General features: G+C 45.1%; 4 protein-coding genes across 4 annotated transcripts; 3 read left to right on the top strand and 1 right to left on the bottom strand.

Annotated features, from left to right (window-relative positions):
- Positions 1-232: 232 nt before the first annotated feature.
- Positions 233-1,886, bottom strand: LOC139110660 (uncharacterized). The gene is made up of 3 exons (XM_070670589.1): positions 1,399-1,886; positions 1,128-1,330; positions 233-1,070 (listed from the first exon to the last, which is right to left on the bottom strand). Exons 1-3 carry the CDS (start codon positions 1,799-1,801, stop codon positions 618-620), a joined length of 1,059 nt encoding a protein of 352 aa, XP_070526690.1. The 5' UTR covers positions 1,802-1,886; the 3' UTR covers positions 233-617.
- A 3,267-nt stretch (positions 1,887-5,153) lies between these two features.
- On the top strand, positions 5,154-5,744 carry LOC139110533 (uncharacterized). Its single transcript, XM_070670365.1, has one exon. It carries the CDS (start codon positions 5,154-5,156, stop codon positions 5,742-5,744), a length of 591 nt encoding a protein of 196 aa, XP_070526466.1.
- Positions 5,745-6,289: 545 nt separating this feature from the next.
- Positions 6,290-7,099, top strand: LOC139110532 (uncharacterized). Its single transcript, XM_070670364.1, has one exon. It carries the CDS (start codon positions 6,290-6,292, stop codon positions 7,097-7,099), a length of 810 nt encoding a protein of 269 aa, XP_070526465.1.
- Positions 7,100-10,170: 3,071 nt separating this feature from the next.
- LOC139110531 (uncharacterized) lies at positions 10,171-20,492 on the top strand. Its single transcript, XM_070670363.1, has 2 exons — positions 10,171-14,060; positions 20,200-20,492. Exons 1-2 carry the CDS (start codon positions 10,289-10,291, stop codon positions 20,490-20,492), a joined length of 4,065 nt encoding a protein of 1,354 aa, XP_070526464.1. The 5' UTR covers positions 10,171-10,288.
- Positions 20,493-20,939: the final 447 nt, after the last annotated feature.

The raw sequence follows: 20,939 nt of genomic DNA, 5'->3' as shown, positions 1-20,939 counted from the left end.
CTCTGACAGTTTGTCAATATGGAATGATACACCCTGTATATATATGCAGGGTGTTTGAAATAAGGTTTCCTTCCCGGAAACTGTAAATAGATATGGAAAATACAAATCAAAAAGTTAAATACCATTTTGTGAAATTCGTAAGCGTTACCGAGTAAAAAATTATTTAATTTTGACGAATTAGCGCGGAGCATGTAATGAGTCGGACGCGGCAGGTAAGAGCGGGTGGGCCTTAGTGAGAGAACCAGGGATTAACGCCGCGCGACATGTGTAGGGTGGGGGTGGGAGGAGTCAACGCGTGGTGTGATAAGAAAAATTACTGCGCGCGTTATGAAAAATACTAATATATTATTCAGCGGTAATTTATTGTTTATAAACAAACAACCTTTCGAGGGCTTGCGTCTGAGAATGCGTTTCACCTAACATTTAGTATGGTCGTTTCTGCTTATTATTTTTTTCAACAATTAATATAAAATTATCTGATTATCGCGAACGTTTTTTTAACACTTTTCCAATGTTAGGAAAATGATGCGCTATCATTTCCTCACCACCTTGCGGTAGATAGCATAGTGCGTTTTTTTTTAGTGGTATCCCCGGTAGGCCTAATCCACTTGTTGTACTTAATGCAAAAGTTGTTCAAAGTGACCTCCTCTCTGTCGTATGCAGAATTCGGCTCTTCGAACAACATCGCGTGATGCACATAGCACTATATCTGGCGAAACGGTTCCAAAGGCCGCAATAATAGATTCACGTACCTCATTTGCGGTACCATTTCGCTGAGTGTCAACTAAACTTTTGATGTACCCCCATGAAAAAAAGTCGCAAACCGTTAAATCTGGGCTTCGTGCTGGCCACGCTATTGGTCTTCCGCGTCCTATCCACTTCTCTGGGAATCTCAAGTTTAATTCCTCTCGCACTGCTCGACAGGAATGTGCTGGTGCTCCATCGTGCTGAAATATTATGTTTCTTCTTGTTTTGAGCGGCACATTTTCGAGAAGAACTGGTAAACTTGTCCGAATAAAATTTCGATACTCTAGCCCTGTCAATCTTGCCGGCAAAAAATACGGACCAATCTAAAAATATTTTAATTACGTTAACAAAATAATCTTTTTTTTTTTATTTATACTTACTATTTGATTCTCAAGTATTCCTGCCCATACGTTTATGGAATAACGATACTGGAAACTCCCTTCTCTAATTAATTTTGGATTGTGATCCACCCAATATAAGGTATTCCGCGAATTAAAAATGCCGTTTTGTGTAAACAATGCCTCATCCGACCATAAAATATTGTCCGGAAACGTTGTATTTTGACGACATTGTGCGAGAAAACCTTCATAAATTATGATAATAATTATTATGCTTTAAAAAACTGTTAATATGGAAAGTTAATAAAAATACCTTGACAGAAGTGCATCCGTGGTTCATAGTCTCGTGGTAACAGTTGCTGTACACGCTGATAACGATATGGATATATCGAATTATACCGCAATGTTCGATGTACTTCACATGTTGTTAAATTCAATTCGCGCGCTGAGCGACGTATGCTCATTTCTGGGCGATCTTCAAATAAATTTAAAATTTGTTCTTCATTACGTATTCGCCGCCGTGTACTTTCTCGTTGATGGTGCACGAGACAGCCTGTTTCCCGTAGCTTTTTAACGGCATTTAAAATTGTTTTACCACACGGATAACGCACACGTCCTGGCATACGTTCCGCGTAAATTTGAGCTGCGCGATTAGCATTTTCACCCGCAAGCCCGTACGCCACTATCATTTCTGTATACTCGCTGGGTTCGTACATCTTCACAATTTTTATTCACTTTTTTATCACTTTGTTTAGCGTGAGCACTTTGTTCAGCACAAGCTAACTAGCGACTGTGAAAGATTTCTTTGGCGTTGGTGGAAAACAGAAATGTAAACAAACAGTACGCGCGGAAAACCTGGAGCAATACTGTTTGTTTACATTTCTGTAGCAATATTAAAACTGTGGATAGGAAATCAGATTTGGAGACGAAAAGTCCTTTACGAATTAGTAAAATTCGTAACCATTATTGAAAAAAAATTAATTTGTCTAGCACAAGAGCGACAAGAAAGCTGCGCGTGAGTGAGCGCGACAGGCGACGGCGCCATTTCTAACCATTCGCCTGTCGCGCTCACTCACGCGCAGCTTTCTTGTCGCTCTTGTGCTAGACAAATTAATTTTTTTTCAATAATGGTTACGAATTTTACTAATTCGTAAAGGACTTTTCGTCTCCAAATCTGATTTCCTATCCACAGTTTTAATATTGCTAATAATATTTCGGACACCCTGTATATGAATAATGTGACCATATCTTCGCTCTCCTCCTTCTCCTCCTCCTCTTCCTCTCTTTTCCCCTCGGCCCCATTTATAGTTCTCATAATGTTCCCACGTCTCCCACGAATTTCTTAAGTATTGTCTTCCTCTACCTCTTTCTCTTCCTCTTCCTCTTCCGTGCCCACGTCCCCTTACTATCTCCCAATATCTGTAACGAAAAGAATAATATAATTGTTAATATTTAATGAAAAAACGTACTTTTAATTTTATTATAGAAATAACTTTTTCTCATTTTCCACACTTTATTATTACTATTACAAAAGAAAATGTACTTACTTTTTAATTCGATTTTTTTTATTTTACCCGACCCTTATCCCTCTATTTTTATTTTCCTTCTCGCTTACATCATCAGATGAATCGATTTCCATAGCTTCCTCTTTCTCCTCCTGGTTTTTTTATGGCAATTACATTCTTTGCATCTGAAACAAATTATGACATTAATATTATGTATGTGCAGCTGGTACACTTAGTGTAATTTTCTTATTAATTTTTATCTAATCATATTAAAAATATAAGAAATACATACTTTGAAGCACTTCTGCTTCTCTTTTCTCTCAGCCTTCGCTCCTCCTTTTTCTCTCTTTCTTTTCTCTCCCTTTGCCGCCTTCTTATTCTCTCTTCTTCTGCTCTCTCCTCCCTCTCTCTTTCCTTACTTCCTTCTTTCTCCCGACTTTTCTCCTTTCCATTCTCTCCGTTCTTCGCACTCATATTTCTAAAAATGCGTAATTCTTATTAATATACATATAACTATGAATAACAATACACCTTGAAAGATAATTCATTCTTTAATTAATTTTTTAATTTTTATCGCGAATACCCGTCATCTCATAATTTTTGACAAACAATTTTACGCTCAACGTGCACTAAGAATGTACACAAAAACGTTATTCGCGGGTAAAGATATTATTGTTATAAATACGGAACAGAAGTAACGACGAACGAATGCGAACGTCACGAACCTATTTCCTCACGTTGGCTGCTGATCTTTACGGACCACTGTCAAAAACAGTACTGAGACTGCGAACGTTTTTACTGTTACCATGGGCGAAAAGAAGAAAAGCGCGTAAGGGGAACATAGAAATCGGCAGCGAACGCTGTGGCGGCTTATCTGATTGATCCGCGACGAGCCGACACCTAAACAAAAGAAAATCGCCAAGACTTTTAGAGTGGCCGACGTTCCGCGATTTGTTCCAGACGCTAATTGTGGACGACATAACTTTGTCTGACGTCACCCGGCTGCATTACTTGAAAACCAGCTTGCGGGGGGAAGCTGATGCCTTGGTGAGACAATTTTCTACCACCGAAGAAAATTTCGTCAGGGCGTGAGAAACGCTTACGAGATTCTACAACAATACCCATTTGCTTGTGCGGTCTCTCCTGACGTCGTATGTTTCGCTGCCAAAAATAAAGACAGAATCAGCTTCAGAATTGAAAAGATTGTTCCACGCCATGACAGGCGTCGTCGGTTCGCTTGAAGGCATTGACCGGCCGATTTCGTCCAGCGAGGATCTCTTCGTGTTTATTACAGTGGAGAGGCTGGATCCCCGCTCCCGGCGGGAGTGGGAAACCGAAATTGGAGACTCAGCGGAGCCTCCCTCGTACTCGACCCTGAGGAAATTCCTGGAGAAGAGACTTCACACCTTGGAAACGATTCAACCGGAAAAAAGTTCGTTGATCAACGTGACTGATCGTGCGGGAAAATCGCTGCGGTCGCACCATGTGCAGAAGATGGCGACCAAGACGAAACGAGATCGGTGCTCCTTATGCCACAAAGATCATTTCATCATGATCTGCGAGGCGTTTAGGCGAAAGCCAGCGGAGGATCGGTGGACGTTCGTCGAGGCAAATGGACTGTGCCGCAACTGCTTGGGGTGTCATAAGGTGAGCGACTATCTCTCAAAAAGATCCTGCACCGTGTGTAACGAGCGGCATCATTTCGCACTCCATGAAACGTTTCGCGTGCCGGTGAAGGAGATAATTCCTGCCGCCGAAAAGGAAAAAACTTCGCATGTAGCTTGTCGTTCGGGGGGTGGACGGAGCGCGGTTCTCCTCGCTACAGCGCGGGTATTAGTTCGCGACCGATTTGACGGTGAACATCGGATGCGCGCCTTGGTGGACCAAGGTTCGGAGACGTCCATCGTGACCGAGAAACTTGTACAGCGGTTAAGATTGCCACGTTTCGGAACCAGCGTCGCGGTCTTCGGCGTCGGAGGAAACCGAGCGGTTTTTACTCGGGGCAGGGTAGCCCTCAAGGTGGCGTCAGTAACTGGAGGCGCGGAGATAAATGTGCGCGGTAATTCTCCTAAAACTCACGGCATACGCGGGGCTCGGATCCTCGTCGGTTCAGGAGTGGCGGCACATCCGGGACTTATCGCTAGCCGATCCGGAATACTTGGAGTCGGATCGGGTGGATTTGTTACTCGGTGCGGACGTTTTTGCGTCAATTCTGGAGCCGGGGGTGCGAATCGGTGCTCCCTACAATCCGATCGCCCAGGAAACAATATTCGGTTGGATCGTTTCCGGATTAATTGGGCTGAGCGACGGCCTCAGTGTTCCGGTCTTGCTGCAGTGTTCTGTGGACGAAACGTTATCGTCGTTGGTTCGTAGTTTCTGAGAGCAGGAGGAAGTCGCAGTGCGCGGCCCTGCGGAGTCTCCTGCGGATCGGGAGTGTGAAGCGTACTTTTCGCGGAACCACGGGCGCGACGGATCAGGCTGGTACACGGTGCAAATTCCAACGAAGGAGCCTCTGTCCGATCTCGGGCGCACACGGGCGCTCGCACAACGCGCTCTCGCAAGCATGGAGCGTCGGTTCGAAAGAGACGCCGAGCTCAGGCAAAAATATGTCACGTTCATGCGGGAGTACAAAAGCCTGGGACATATGACTCGAATTGACGAGACTGACGCGCGCGGACGACGATGCTACCTGCCCCATCACGGAGTTTTGAAGGGCGACGGACCTTCTGCGAAGCTCAGGATCGTCTTCAACGGATCCGCGCCGTTGCCGGGAAGCGACACGCTCAACCGTTATTTATACGTGGGACCAAATTTGATGCCTGCTCTCGCCGACGTGCTTCTCGGATGGCGCCGGTACCAATTTGCCTACACTGCCGACATCGAGAAGATGTATCGGCAGATCATGGTCGACGACGCTGACCGCGATCTGCAGTGCATCCTCTGGAGGGAAACCGCTAAGGCTTTTATGGCCGAGTACCGTCTCAACACGGTCACATACAAGCTGGCCTGTGCTCCGTACTTAGCCGCGCAAGCGCTCCGCCAACTTGCCGCGGACGAGGCGGCGCGCTTTCCTCGGGGAGCCGGAAGAACGAAACTTATGTGGATGACGTCCTGTCTGGCGGGAAGTCCTTGGAGGAGGCGCGCTCGTCCCTGACCGAACTGCGGCGGCTGTGCACGGCGGGTGGATTCCCATTAAAAAAGTGGGCCGCTAGTTCGTCGGAATTGTTGCGGGACATTCCGCCTACGAACCTGTTGCGGCCGGTCGTGCGTTCGTGGGGACCTCAGGAATTTTATGCCGCATTGGGAATTGTAATGTATCTACTTATTATGCACTTATATATCTATGCAACTATATCCCTGCAATTATCTATCTTAATCACTTGGCGCTGCCAGTGAATCTGTAACATTATATTTTGCTAATCCTCGCTGAAAGGCCAGGCTTTGTGCTTGCGATTTTACGGCCTAAGCCTTAGAAATCGTTCAGCCGTTGAACTGTTTGTATGTAATAAATCTAAGTATTAAAGTTTCTGTTCTTTATTATTTTGCGGACACCTCAACTTGGCGACAAGGATAAAACACTTTTCGTGCGTGTTACGCCATTTCTACAAACAGTTTCGATCTCTCAGTTTTTTTTTTTTTTAAACTGCAGTAAGGTGCAGTATCGTTCGTCGTTTAGTACGATCGGTTAACGGTATTTCCATGTCCCAACAAGGAACGGCTTGGATACAACAACTAAATAAGAACCAAGTCCTTGCGGAACTTAAAAAAAGAAACATTGTTTGTGAAAGTTCTAGTTCTTACGATAGCCTACGTGAGCTATTGAGAACAATTGTGAAAAAGGAAATATCAAAAAAATCGCTTAACAATTCAAACCCATTAGAAGAAACCAGTGTCTCCGTGCTAGAAGAAAGTGTATTAGACGAAGAAGACACAATGTCTAACGACGGCATCAAGCTTCAATTTAGCTTACAGGCGGACAACTGGGAAAATTTTTTGGAGCGGTTAGAATTGTACTTCGTTGCAAAAGATATAAGAGATGAAAAAAAGGCAGCTCAATTTTTAACTCGTCTTGACGAGGAGGCTTTTAGCCTAATTAAACAATTAACCTTACCAGACAAATTAATTTCTAAATCTTACTCCGAGCTCATTAAACTTATGTCAACTCACTTAATGCCTAAGCTCTCAGAAATTATGGAAAGGTGCAAATTTAACGCTGCTAAACAGGAGGCAAATGAATTGGTAGCGGACTTTGCAGCTTGCTTAAAGAAATTGGCCACACATTGTGATTTCAAAAAAATTAAAATATCTTTACGTGACCAGTTTGTTAGTGGCCTTCATAATCTTGATATTAAAGCAGCCTTATTCCGCATGGAAAAGTTGGACTTTGACACGGATTTTAAAGAATCCGTCGCACGTGAAGCCGCGGATAAAGACGCATCGAAATCACGACAAGTGCTTGAAAAACGTGTTACAAAAAACGAAATGTTCGCGATTCAACCGGCTTGTTAGAAAAATAAATGGAATAGGCCTGGCAACTCTTCATTAAAAAAGCAGGAAAATTCAAAGTGCTTCTTACCCGGAAATCAACGTCATCCGAACAAAAATTCTCAAAACTGACATCTCGTATGTTTCTGTTGCGGCAAACTTAATTATACTAACAAGGAATGTCGTTTCCGGAATTATTCGTGCCATGAGTATGGTCGAAAAGGACACCTCAAGACGGTCTGCAGGAAAAAAGGTCCTACGGGTTCTTCGCAACAGCAAGTCAAGCGGATTCAAGAAGAACGTGTGCAACCGGATGACGGCATCGCAACAACGCAACAGGAGTTTCCATCGCATTGTAATAATTTTTACAATCTTGAAATTGATAATAATAATAAATGTAATTTTAAAAGCATTTTTCGTATAATTGATCAAGATAGTGCGGAACTAATGGCTCTAGAAATATTTGTAAACGGCATTAAATTAAAAATGGAAATTGATACAGGTACATTCGCGACGATTTTACCTGAAAAATTATTTAATGAACATTTTAAAAATATAAATCTAATTAAAACAAAGCGAAATTTCAAAGTTTATAACGGAAATACTTTGTATCCACTCGGAAAGCTTGCCAATGTAACGGTCGAATTAAATTCTGAAAAAAGAGTATTAGATTGCTTTGTTCTGCCGGGTACAGGGCCTGCATTAATTGGAAGAGAGTGGCTTAACGCTTTTGGTTTGTGGCCAATAAATCTAAATAAGTCAAAAGAAAATCATATAAACAAAATTGATATTTCAAATTTATTTAATTATTTGTCAAAAAAATATCATGATTTATTTAGCAAAACCCCTGGAAGTTACAATAAAAGTAAAACTGTAATTCATTTGAAAAATTCTGCACACCCAGTTGCTATGAAATGCCGCCACACACCACTTGCGTTAAGACCATTAATAGAAAAAGAATTAGACCGTTTAGTTAAATTAAAACATCTGAAGCCGGTAGAGATAAGTGAATGGTCAACCCCCATTGTTCCGGTTTTTAAAGCTAATGGCGATATCAGAATTTGTGGTGACTTTAAAGTTACTTTATACCCTCATATTGTAATTGATAAATATCCGCTTCACACAATTGATGAAATTTTTGCAAATTTACAAGGCGGCGTAGTATTCTCGGAATTAGATCTTAAGCATGCTTATATGCAGTTTCCCGTTGCTGATGAATGTTTAAATTTGCTTACAATTGTAACGCATAAAGGCTTTTTTAGATATCAAAACATTCCAGAAGGAATCTCGCGCGCTCCTCCGGACGTTCAACGAAAAATAGACGAGTGTTTTAGAGATATTAATAGCACAATCGCTTATTTAGATAATATTTACGTCACGGATTGTACAGAGGAGGAGCATCTAGAAAACTTAGATAAAGTCTGCAAAAGATTCCAAGATTGTGGATTACGTTTAAATAAAAATAAATGTAAATTAATGCAAAAGCAAATTGAAATTTTGGGTTATGTAATAGATAAAAATGAGCTTTATAAAGCTAAATCTAAAATTTTAGCTATGATCAATGCTCTACAGCCTTCAAATCATAAAGAGTTAGCACCCTTTTTAGGCCTTGTTACTTTCTATTCGCGATTTATCGATAACCGAGCTACTAAATTAGCACCGCTTTATGATTTATTAAGCCAGAAAGAATTTCATTGGACTCAAAATTGCACTGAGGCCCTTAAATGGCTTAAAAACGAGTTAATATCACTACAAGTTCTAGCTCACTATAATCCAAATGAACAGATTGTTTTAGCCTGTGATGTTTCGGATAAAGGTATTTCAGCCATTCTTTCGCATAAATTTAAGGATGGAACTGAAAAACCCATTGCTTACGCGTCTCAAAAAATTGCCAAAAAAGGATTAAATCGTACTATTCTAGACAAAGAAGCAATGGCAATTGTATTTGGTTTCAAAAGATTTTATCAGTTTATCTTTGGCAAGGAAATTATTCTCCGAACAGATAATAAAGCATTGCATCTCCTTCTGGGACCGCGTAAGGGAATTCCTCTAACAGCTGATAATAGTGACAGCATAATAATGACTACAAAGAGGGGCGTATTTTCTTTCGGGTTTCCGATATGTTATTGAGCATATCAATTCACAGGCTAACGCAAACTGCGATGCGCTTTCACAACTTCCTATTGATAACAAAGATAACCGTTTATTATTTTTAGATTTAGAAACAAATTTTTCGCACATTAATTTTCTTGAAGAAAGAGTACAAGTACTCGACGCCAAATTATTAGCTTTAGAAAGCAGAAAAGATCCCGTTATTAATAAAATTAATATTTGTTCATTCGACTGCGAATTGCAGCGCGGTTAAATTATATTGTAATTCTCGCGCCTAGTATGTGCTCCCGCGTCGCGATATTTCGAGCCCAATCGTCGCGTATTTGTTGATTTTGTCGATATCCTTGGATCGCCGATGGTTCCAAGCGTTTTGTTTTCGGCAGAAGTCAGCCTAATCCAGTTCAAACCGAATTTCGCTGACTTCTCTGTGTTTTCGTCGCCAGGTTCCGACTATCCTGGGCTCAGTACCGCGAAAAGACGACCAGTTTCGCTCGAACTCCGCACGTGTGCGTCTCGCCTTTGTATCGGCTCGCGCTCACGCGACGACTTACGTCTAGCCTCTTATAAATTTCTTTATCTCGCGCTCTTAATCGCAATTCAATAAATTCGCTTTCCGTGAATTTATTACCTCGGCGCCAATCTATCTACACGTAATCGTTACCGCTGGAGTACAGGGATTCGCGCTCGCGGCAATTCCCGGCTCGCGCCCTCAAGATCTCCGTCGTCCGCGGCAAGATCTCCGACGGCCGGGTAGATCACTCATCTACCTTCAAGATTTCCGACGGATCAGCCGGGTCGAGAAGATTTCCGCTCGGTTACTAATTTCTCTGACTTCAGCGGCGCGATTGTATTTTTTTGTGTTTTTTTGTAAATACAGTGAGTTCCTTTCTGTCGTTTAATTCTTCGGGCTCTTTTTTTCAATACCTGCGATCGACTCTCCATCTCATCCCTGCTCAATCGATCACGCGTCGAGCTCATTGCTGAGCAAATCTATCTTTAAACTAACGCGATCGCGCTAGATCGCGTACATAAATTGTTGGTCCTTCGAGCCGGATTCGACGCGTGTGCAAGGATCTCAAAGAGGTGCGCTCCTCCGCTATTATGAACGACGCCGCTAAGCAACTCTTGCTCGCTCAAGGGCAACTCCAACGCAGTATTATTCGAGCGGTGGATAATTTGAAAAAACTCGGCCGCGCTAATGTCACACCCGCGACATTGCGCTCTCGCATCTCGACGATCAAGGACAACTGGGCGCGATTCTTCCTGGATCATTCTGAGCTGTTAAGGCTAGTGGACGAGACTACTCAAGCTACCACTCCCTATTTCAAAAACAACGTCTTCGATGAGGTTGAGGACGCCTACCAAGCTGCATTGGACTACATGAACGAGTCGCTCGAGTCTCTTGAACCCCCGGTCGTGAGTCTTAATCATTCAGGCAGTGACAATGCCTCGCTTCTTTCGCGACCGAATCTCGCGCTTTCTCATTTGCCTCCCATCTCACTCCCTCCGTTCAACGGGAGTCTGGAGCAATGGGAACATTTTCGGGATCGGTTTACAGCTTTAATCATTCAAAATCGAGAGTTGAAGGATTTCGCGCGTATGCACTACTTGCTCTCCTGCCTTACCGGTAGTGCCCTCGAATGTGTGCGTGAATTACCCGTTACGGCGGAGAATTTCGATGTTGCGTGGAAAGCGTTGAGTACGCGATTTGAAAATAAACGGCGCTTAATTCGTGGTCATTTATCGACGCTTTTGAATCTCCCGTCTATCACTAAAGAATCCGCGAACGATCTTCAGGGCCTGATCGATAAGGTGAGTGCGTCGCTCACCGCCTTAAAAAATCTGAATCGTCGGTCGCGCGACTTGTGGCATGATATGCTTGTGTACATCATCAGCCAACGATTAGATAATTCTACTCGAAAAGCCTGGAGCATGCGAATAAGCGACTCCGACACGCTTCCGACCACGACAGAGCTGCTGGATTTCTTGCAATCTCGTCAGCGCGCTCTCGATGACGTCGTCGTTACCTCGTCGCGTCCGTCGGGAGTAAAGAATGTTCCGCACAAAGTCAATGTTGCGACGGCATCTACGCGCTCCGTGTCCGCTCCTGCTCCTGATACCGCGGTTGCTGCGACTCCGCTTCGCGGACGTTCCGCGCCGTCAAATGTCGGGTCCGTGTCTATCTGTCCGATTTGTCAGTCTCGTCATTTCTTTAGTTCGTGCCCCTCGTTTGTAAAGGGAAATTCGAGCCAGCGGCGTAACCTAGTTCAAGTGCACAAACGCTGTTTTAATTGTCTAAGCGGCAATCACGGAGTTCGCGATTGCAATAGCAGATTCACGTGTCGGAAATGTCATCAGAGACATCACACCATGCTGCACGGTGAAAATTCCGCCGGCTCGAGTTCCGCCTCTCCACCAGAACCATCAAATAGCGATGCAGCGGCACCGCCGTCTCAAAATGCCGAGATCACCGCGCTCGTTGCGTCCCGCGCTTCGCCTCAGAGACCGACCACTGTACTGCTCGCCACTGCTTGGATCTCGGTATCCAGCTCTTCAGGCCGCCAATTGCGTGTGCGAGCCCTGATTGATCAAGGCTCCGAAATGACCTTCGTGTCGGAGTCCGTGGCGAGATTGCTTAAATTAAAGCGAATCCGATTTCCGATCTCGGTTGCGGCCGTCGGCGGTTCGAATGTCGGTACATATAATTTCGTCGGTAACATTTCTATTTCACCCGTTGATAGGCAAGTGCCGTCGATCGACCGCCTCGCGGTAATTATGCCTACTCTCACCTCGTATGCGCCTCGCGGTAACGCCGGTATTCTTTCGCTTCCGCATCTACTAAATATTCAACTCGCCGATCTCAATCCCGCCAGTTCTAAACCGATTGATGTCATCCTCGGTGCTGACATTTATAACGAGATTATTCTTGACGGATTAAAGAAGGGCGCTCCAACTCAGCCGATAGCGCAAAATACTATTTTCGGGTGGATAGTGTCGGGCCCAATCGACTCGCGTATCGGTGACGCTGCCGATCAGAAAGAACCCCTCGCGAACGTGACAGTGCATCTCACCGTCACTCACAACAGTGAATCGCTCGACCTCGCTAACGCACTCGAAAGGTTCTGGCAAACGGAAGAACCCCCCGCGCATCGCGACTCATCACGCGAGGACAACGAATGCGAGGCTCATTTTGTAAATACTCACGCTCGCCAGACCGACGGCCGATACGTCGTACGCATTCCGTTTAAGACGCCGCCGCCGATTGACATCGGCTCGTCTAAAACTAAAGCGCTCAGTTGCCTTAAATCGTTATTGCGTCGCTTTCAGAGCAATCCTGCACAAGCTGCAGAGTATCGTGCGTTCATGACCGAATACGAATCTCTCGGTCACATGCGAATCGCCACATCGTCAGGTTCACAGGAAGTATTCATTCCACATCATCCTGTATATCGTCTCGATAGCGCTACGTCTCGAATTCGCGTCGTGTTTAATGCGTCGAGTCTTACGTCGAACGGTTCGAGTCTCAACGAGCATATGTACTCCGGGCCGAAATTGCAAAGCGATCTGCCAACTGTTATACTTAGATGGCGACTATTTCGATATGTATGTACGGCGGACATCGCGAAAATGTACCGCCAGATCCTTGTCGCCGAAAGTGATATCGATTATCAGCGGATCCTGTGGTCGCCCGGTTCAACCGACGCAATACGCGAATATCAATTATTGACCGTCACGTACGGTACGGCGTGCGCCCCATTTCTCGCATTGCGCGTTCTTCAGCAGCTCTCGCTGGATGACGGCCACAATTTTCCCCTCGCTCGGGACATCTTGCGTGATCACATCTATGTAGACGACGTCCTTTTCGGCGCTCATAGCGTCTCTCTACTCGTGGAAAAACGCGATCAACTTATTGAACTGCTAAATCGTGGTCGGTTCACCTTGCGGAAGTGGGCCAGTAATTCGTCAAAATTGCTGGCGGACATCAATCCCGCTGACCATGGTCTAGCATGCAATCCGATTCCGTTGTTAGACGAACAATTAAAGATTCTTGGCATTCACTGGCTGCCTCACTCCGATGAATTCCGGTTCCGCGTGTCGCTTGACGGGTCCGCCCCCACGACGAAGCGCGAAATTTTGTCGACGATTGCCAAATTTTATGATCCAATGGGGTGGGGTACTCCGACGATCATCTGCGCAAAGATCTTGATCCAGCGTCTCTGGAAACTCAAGGCCGCATGGGATGAGCTTGTTCCTCCGTCAATTTTAACGCGATGGCAAAAAATTTATTCGAGCCTCAGTCAATTAAATTCATTGCATGTTCCTCGGTGGATCGGAGTGGAATCTGACTCAGCTTCTATCGAACTCCACGGATTTGCGGATGCCTCCAGTGATGCGTACGCGGCCGTTGTCTATGCTCGAGTTATATCCTCCTCCGGAACGGTCACAACGTCATTGTTAGTCGGGAAGTCGAAAGTTGCTCCGCTTAAGCTGTTAAGCATTCCGCGTTTGGAGCTCTCCGCAGCCGTGCTGCTGGCTAAATTAATCGAATTCGTTCGCGAAATCCTCCCCAAGGCCATCTCATGCACTTGTTGGACGGATTCGTCAATCGTCCTAGCGTGGCTAAAGCAACCCCCGTCTCATTGGAAAATGTTCGTGGCAAATCGAGTCGCGGACATTCAAAACCGTCTCGCGAATGTTTCTTGGCGTCATGTAGTCACGAAGGATAACCCCGCGGATTGTGCGTCACGCGGACTACTAGGAAGCGACCTGCTGAATCACCCACTTTGGTGGCACGGGCCCCCGTGGCTTAAGCTCTCGTCAGAACAGTGGCCAAATTCGATCGCGACCGTCCCTCCTACCGCGCCGTTGGAACGTAAGCTCACCGCGTTAACAGCGTCCGTCGCTTCCGAGCATTTTGATTTGGCCGAGCGATTCTCTTCGTGGCCAAAGTTAATTCGCGTCACCGCGTATCTGTTTCGATTTTTCGCGCTGTGTCGTCGCAGAAATAACCTCCGACAAGCTGAGCGATGTTCGTCGGTTATTACGGCGGACGAATGTGCCATTGCCAAACTGTTTTGGCTAAAATACATTCAGACAGCTGTATTTTCACACGAGTTGCATGCGCTGTCACAAAATAAGCCGCTGTCCGTTAAAAGTTCGCTTAGTGCGCTTAATGTCTTTCTTGACCGTGACGGACTTATTCGTGTCGGTGGACGCCTTCGCCATGCGCCACTCGCATTTTCAATTCGACATCCGATTGTCTTGGCACCTCACGGGTTGGTGAGACTCATTGCGTCGCACGCACATCTCCGTTCGATGCACGCCGGGCTGCAGCTTACCCTGAATACGTTGCGACGCGAATACTGGATTCTTCGCGCGCGAAGTTTGGTTCGCTTCGTGGTACACAAATGCGTAACCTGCGTGCGAGAACGCGCCGTATCCCCCTCGCAATTGATGGGCGATCTTCCGCGTTATCGCGTTTCCGCGCCTGCACGATGTTTTTTGCATTGCGGACTGGATTATGCGGGTCCGTTTTTTGTTCGCGCCTCCGGAGGTCGCGGTATCAAATCAACCAAGTGTTATATCTCATTGTTCGTGTGTTTAGCTACTCGCGCCGTGCACTTGGAGCTCGTATCAGATTATTCCACGCCGGCGTTCTTAAATGCATTTTCGCGCTTCTGTGCCCGCCGCGGCTGTCCGAAAAACGTGTACTCCGATAACGGCACGACCTTCGTTGGAGCTGATCGTGAGCTGACCGCCGCCTATCGAAACTCCGTCCGAGATCCGAATTTTCAGAGTCGCAATGCCAGTGATCAAATTTCATGGCATTTTATTCCTCCTTCCGCTCCACATTTCGGTGGTTTGTGGGAGGCAGGAGTTAAAAGCGTAAAATATCATCTGCGTCGCGTCCTCGGTGCGCACACTCTCACATTCGAAGAGTTCTCTACGTTAATTTGCCGCGTGGAAGCTTGCCTAAATTCACGGCCTATCGCCCCTCTGAGCGATTCGTGCGATTCGTTTGACGTGCTCACTCCGGGTCACTTTTTAATCGGGTCAGCATTAACCGCTCCCCCCGAGGAATCCACGCTAGACTTGGCCGAAAATCGTTTGAGCCGTTGGCAAATGATTCACCATATGACTGAACGATTGTGGTCTCTATGGTATGATGATTATGTTAACACGCTTCAGCAGCGCGCTAAATGGCGTAAGGTGCTACCTGCTCTCCGCGTTGGGCAGCTCGTAATCTTAAAGAATTCCGCGCTGCCTCCTTGTAAATGGGAGCTCGGACGAGTGGTTGAATGCTTTCCCGGCCCTGACGGGCTAACTCGCGTTGCGTCAATCAGAACCGCGCATTCTGAGTATAAACGGCCTCTCTCGAAATTGTGTGTCTTGCCGATCGATGTCGAGACAACAGCTACGTAGAATGCGATCCGTCGATCATTGTACATCTTATCATTGTTAGTCATTGTCTCTTCACGTTACATTTTTTTTTTGCTTAATTTTCTTGTATGCTCTTTTCTTCGTAGATACTTTAGTTGACTTCACATATTATTGTCTGCGCTGCGCCATCGACCTTAACGACGTGTCATATCATCGCTGTATTCTTTGCCTTGTATAGATTTAGCTTATTGATACCGGCGACAATTCTGTAAGGTCTGGTGAACCGCGACAATTTTGTTGAGACGTAATCCGCCGTTGTAATTTTTCGAAATGCATTATTTCAACGCGGGCGGTATGTTCATTCGACTGCGAATTGCAGCGCGGTTAAATTATATTGTAATTCTCGCGCCTAGTATGTGCTCCCGCGTCGCGATATTTCGAGCCCAATCGTCGCGTATTTGTTGATTTTGTCGATATCCTTGGATCGCCGATGGTTCCAAGCGTTTTGTTTTCGGCAGAAGTCAGCCTAATCCAGTTCAAACCGAATTTCGCTGACTTCTCTGTGTTTTCGTCGCCAGGTTCCGACTATCCTGGGCTCAGTACCGCGAAAAGACGACCAGTTTCGCTCGAACTCCGCACGTGTGCGTCTCGCCTTTGTATCGGCTCGCGCTCACGCGACGACTTACGTCTAGCCTCTTATAAATTTCTTTATCTCGCGCTCTTAATCGCAATTCAATAAATTCGCTTTCCGTGAATTTATTACCTCGGCGCCAATCTATCTACACGTAATCGTTACCGCTGGAGTACAGGGATTCGCGCTCGCGGCAATTCCCGGCTCGCGCCCTCAAGATCTCCGTCGTCCGCGGCAAGATCTCCGACGGCCGGGTAGATCACTCATCTACCTTCAAGATTTCCGACGGATCAGCCGGGTCGAGAAGATTTCCGCTCGGTTACTAATTTCTCTGACTTCAGCGGCGCGATTGTATTTTTTTGTGTTTTTTTGTAAATACAGTGAGTTCCTTTCTGTCGTTTAATTCTTCGGGCTCTTTTTTTCAATACCTGCGATCGACTCTCCATCTCATCCCTGCTCAATCGATCACGCGTCGAGCTCATTGCTGAGCAAATCTATCTTTAAACTAACGCGATCGCGCTAGATCGCGTACAATATTAAATTAATAAAATTATTAAATATGTATCAATCGAATGGTTGTGCGTTAATAATTTATCTAAAATTAAAAAATATTTTTATTTCAAACGATTAGAATTTTCAGTTGAAAAAGATTGTTTATTTTGGGGCTTAAGAGCAGTCATTCCTGATTCCTTACAAGATTTAATCTTAAAAGAATTACATGCCTCACACTTAGGCATTGTCAAAGTTAAAATGTTTGCACGTTCTTACGTCTAGTGGCCTAAAATTGATTCAGATATTGAAGTTCTTATTAAAAATTGTAAAATCTGTGCAACACTTCAAAAAAAGCCACCGCACACGCCTCTAACTACATGGCCCTGGCCGTTAAATAAATGGAGTCGCATTTATTGCGATTTTGCTGGCCCTTTCTTTGGCAACATGTATCTTATTATTATTGATGCCCATTCAAAATGACCTGACATCATTAATTTTAAACAAAATACTAAAGCTTATCATCTGATACAGGAATTTAAAACTTTATTCGCACGCCACGGTTTACCTTTGCATTGTGTAACAGATGGAGGGCCCCAATTTCGTAGTAAAGACTTTCATGAATTCCTACAAAATAACGGGATCAAACACACATTTTCCCCCCCTTATCATCCAGCAACTAATGGTGCTGCCGAAAACTTTGTACATACCTTTAAGGATAAAATTACCAAAATTGTACGAGGGGGAGAAAAGTTGGACTCTGCTATTGATAAATTCTTATTCGATTACCGTAGCACAAGTCATTGTTCTACTGGCAGAAGCTCGGCGTTTATGCTTCTGGGCCGCGAACTACGTACACGTTTTGATTTACTAAAACCAAGCGATAATATTATTAAGAATATAGATTATAGTCAGCGTGCCCAAATTATTAATCATTCTGAAAAGCGTAACGTTAATTTAGAAATAGGAGATAAGATTTTAATTGATAGAAGCTATCAATTTGTCAGATCAGGTGTCAGATCAGATAAAAGATCTCCGGGTCAAATCATTGAGCGAGCGTCACCTTCCACGTACATCGTCCAGACAGACAACACTACACAGAAGCGATATGTGGATCAAATAATTAAATATGATTCATCTTCATTACATCTGCGTCGCTCACCGCGTCTTCATAACCTTTAAGGGAGGAAGATTTGTAATGTATCTACTTATTATGCACTTATATACAGTGACTGAACTATTTGATCAAATGTTTGATTATTGATCAAAATCGCATCAAATTTTTTAAAATAAACAGTGAAGAAAGAAAACTGTTAATTTTTTATTAAAATTAGTTAGTTTTATACAAAATTAAACGGATGAAATTAAAAAATAATGGTTCCATTTGTACTGCATCCTAAAAGAATGAAAAATGGCATTTGATCAAATAGTTCACTTTAAATAGTTTCCTTAAACTAAAGCCATTTTTTTCTTACATTTTAATATTTGGTGTAGCTTCCTTTTGCATTAATAACTGCTTTAATTCTACGAGGCATTGATTGTATCAAATTAATACAAGTGGACGCTGGAATTGAATTCCACGCAGCAACTACACAACGACGTTATCTTTCAACACGATAACGATCCGAAACACACTGCTCGGATCACCACCCAATGGCTCCAAAGTCAACGATTCCTAGTGTTGGGTTGGCCTCCACAGTCTCCAGATCTGAACCCGATTGAACATCTCTGGGGTGAGCTCAAGAAATCTTTGACTTTGGAGCCTCGTTGTACGACGTTGGACGAACTATGGAATCGCACAAAAGCTGCGTGGAATTCAATTCCAGCGTCCACTTGTATCAATTTGATACAATCAATGCCTCGTAGAATTAAAGCAGTTATTAATGCAAAAGGAAGCTACACCAAATATTAAAATGTAAGAAAAAAATGGCTTTAGTTTAAGGAAACTATTTAAAGTGAACTATTTGATCAAATGCCATTTTTCATTCTTTTAGGATGCAGTACAAATGGAACCATTATTTTTTAATTTTATCCGTTTAATTTTGTATAAAACTAACTAATTTTAATAAAAAATTAACAGTTTTCTTTCTTCACTGTTTATTTTAAAAAATTTGATGCGATTTTGATCAATAATCAAACATTTGATCAAATAGTTCAGTCACTGTATCTATGCAACTATATCCCTGCAATTATCTATCTTAATCACTTGGCGCTACCAGTGAATCTGTAACATTATATTTTGCTAACCCTCGCTGGAAGACCAGGCTTTGTGCTTGCGATTTTACGGCCTAAGCCTCAGAGATCGTTCAGCCGTCAAACTGTTTGTATGTAATAAATCTAAGTATTAAAGTTTCTGTTCTTTATTATTTTGTGGACACCTCAGGCCTCCAGTGGCATTCCGATTCTGACGCGTTCTCGTTCCACGTGCGAGCTCATCTGGAGAGAAAGGCGACAAAGCGGTCTGTCGTCTCACAGGCTGCACAATTGTTCGATCCCGCCGGATGGCTATCTCCAGAGGTCGTGCGAGCAAAAATCTTTATACAAAAGCTGTGGTTACAGAATTTGGAATGAGACGATTCATTGTCTCTCGAGGATCAGGTCTTGTGGCAAAGTTTTATTGCAGATTTTTCGACTCTGAAGGCGGTGAGAGTTCCGAGGTGGACCGGATTGGCTGGTCGACATAACGTCGGAATTCATGGCTTCGCCGATGCCTCCGAGGCCGCCTATGCTGCTGTGGTGTATTTTCGCTCAAGAGGATTGAATGGCGAAGGGTGGACAACGTCCTTGTTGGCCTCGAAGACCAGGGTAGCCCCGCTGAAACAAGTGTCTCTGCCCAGGCTGGAGCTTTGTTGCGCCGTTTTGCTGGCGCGGCTGACCAGTCGCATATGTCGTTTGCTCGATGTTTAGAGTCGACCAGTGCATCTATGGTCCGACTCGACGGTGGCCCTCGGATGACTTCGACGGCACCCTTCGCGGTGGTTTACGTTCGTGGCAAACCGGGTGTCCGAGGTGCAGATTACGCTTCCAAATGCCCGGTGGCATCACGTGCGAGGGAAGGATAATCCTGCCGATTGCGCTTCTCGGGGATTGGCTCTGTCGGATTTGGTCGCCCACTCTCTCTGGTGGCAGAGTCCATCGTGGCTGAAGGACGATGACGCATTCCCTGAAGAGCGGACGTTGCTGGAAGACACGGACGATTTGGCGGAGGGCCGAGCGCGGATTCATCTGGGCGTTGTTTGCGATCCTGTCCAAGAGCCGGAGCTACTGCTTCGGTTTTCTAGTTTGGCTCGTCTCATGAGAGTTACTTCATGGTGTCGTCGGTGGATTGAGCGGAAACGGCCGACGGATCGACGGGACGCTCTAGAATTGTCCGCCGAAGAGCTGCACCGGAGCATGCTTGTGTGGATGCGCATCATCCAGGCCATTCACTTGAATTTGGAAAACCGGGTGGTTTCCTCGGGGGCCCCCTTTCGAAAGGGTCATCCTTTTTCTAACTTTTCTCCATTTCTAGATGCCCAGGAGATTTTGCGAGTCGGAGGCAGAATCCGGCATTTATTGCTGTCCTTTGATGAGAAGCATCCCATGATATTACCGAAAAATTCGCATATGACGGGGCTGATCATTGCTTCCTGCCACTCTAAGGTGCTGCACGGGGAGGTGCAGCAAACGTTGGGATTGCTTCGGAGTCAATTCTGGCTTCCTGGACAGACGTCTGTCAAACGACACATTTATGGGTGTCTTCAGTGCGTGCGATGGTGGGCGCAGGCGCCGCACCAAATCATGGCCGATCTTCCTTCGGCTTGAGTCACGCCTTCTCGTGTATTTCAGCGCACAGGCGTGGATTACGCGGGCCCTATTTTTATACGCACGAGCAAGGGGCGGGGCCACAAATCAACCAAGGCCTTCATCTCGGTTTTTATTTGTCTTAGCACTCGAACGGTGCACCTTGACGTAGCATCGGACTATTCCTTCGAAACGTTTTTGGCAGCCTTCCGACGGTTTGCGGCTCGACGGGGTCTGCCGCAGATCATGTACAGTGACTGCGGCACAAATTTCACGGGCGCTGATGCAGAGTTGCAAGAATTGTTCCGGGTCTGCAGCCGGGAGTCAGCAAAAATCCACCACGCTTTGGCTGGGAAAGGAATAAAGTGGCGATTCAACCCTCCGGCCGCCCCTCACTTCGGCGATCTGTGGGAGGCCGCCGTAAAGTCCGTCAAGCACCATCTTCGTCGGGTGTTCGGGACCACCACA

Source organism: Cardiocondyla obscurior, linkage group LG21, assembly GCF_019399895.1.
Source record: "Cardiocondyla obscurior isolate alpha-2009 linkage group LG21, Cobs3.1, whole genome shotgun sequence".
Taxonomy (NCBI): Eukaryota; Metazoa; Arthropoda; class Insecta; order Hymenoptera; family Formicidae; genus Cardiocondyla; species Cardiocondyla obscurior.
The sequence above is the reverse complement of the archived record's forward strand: the minus strand, read 5'-3'. Positions and strand labels throughout refer to the sequence as shown.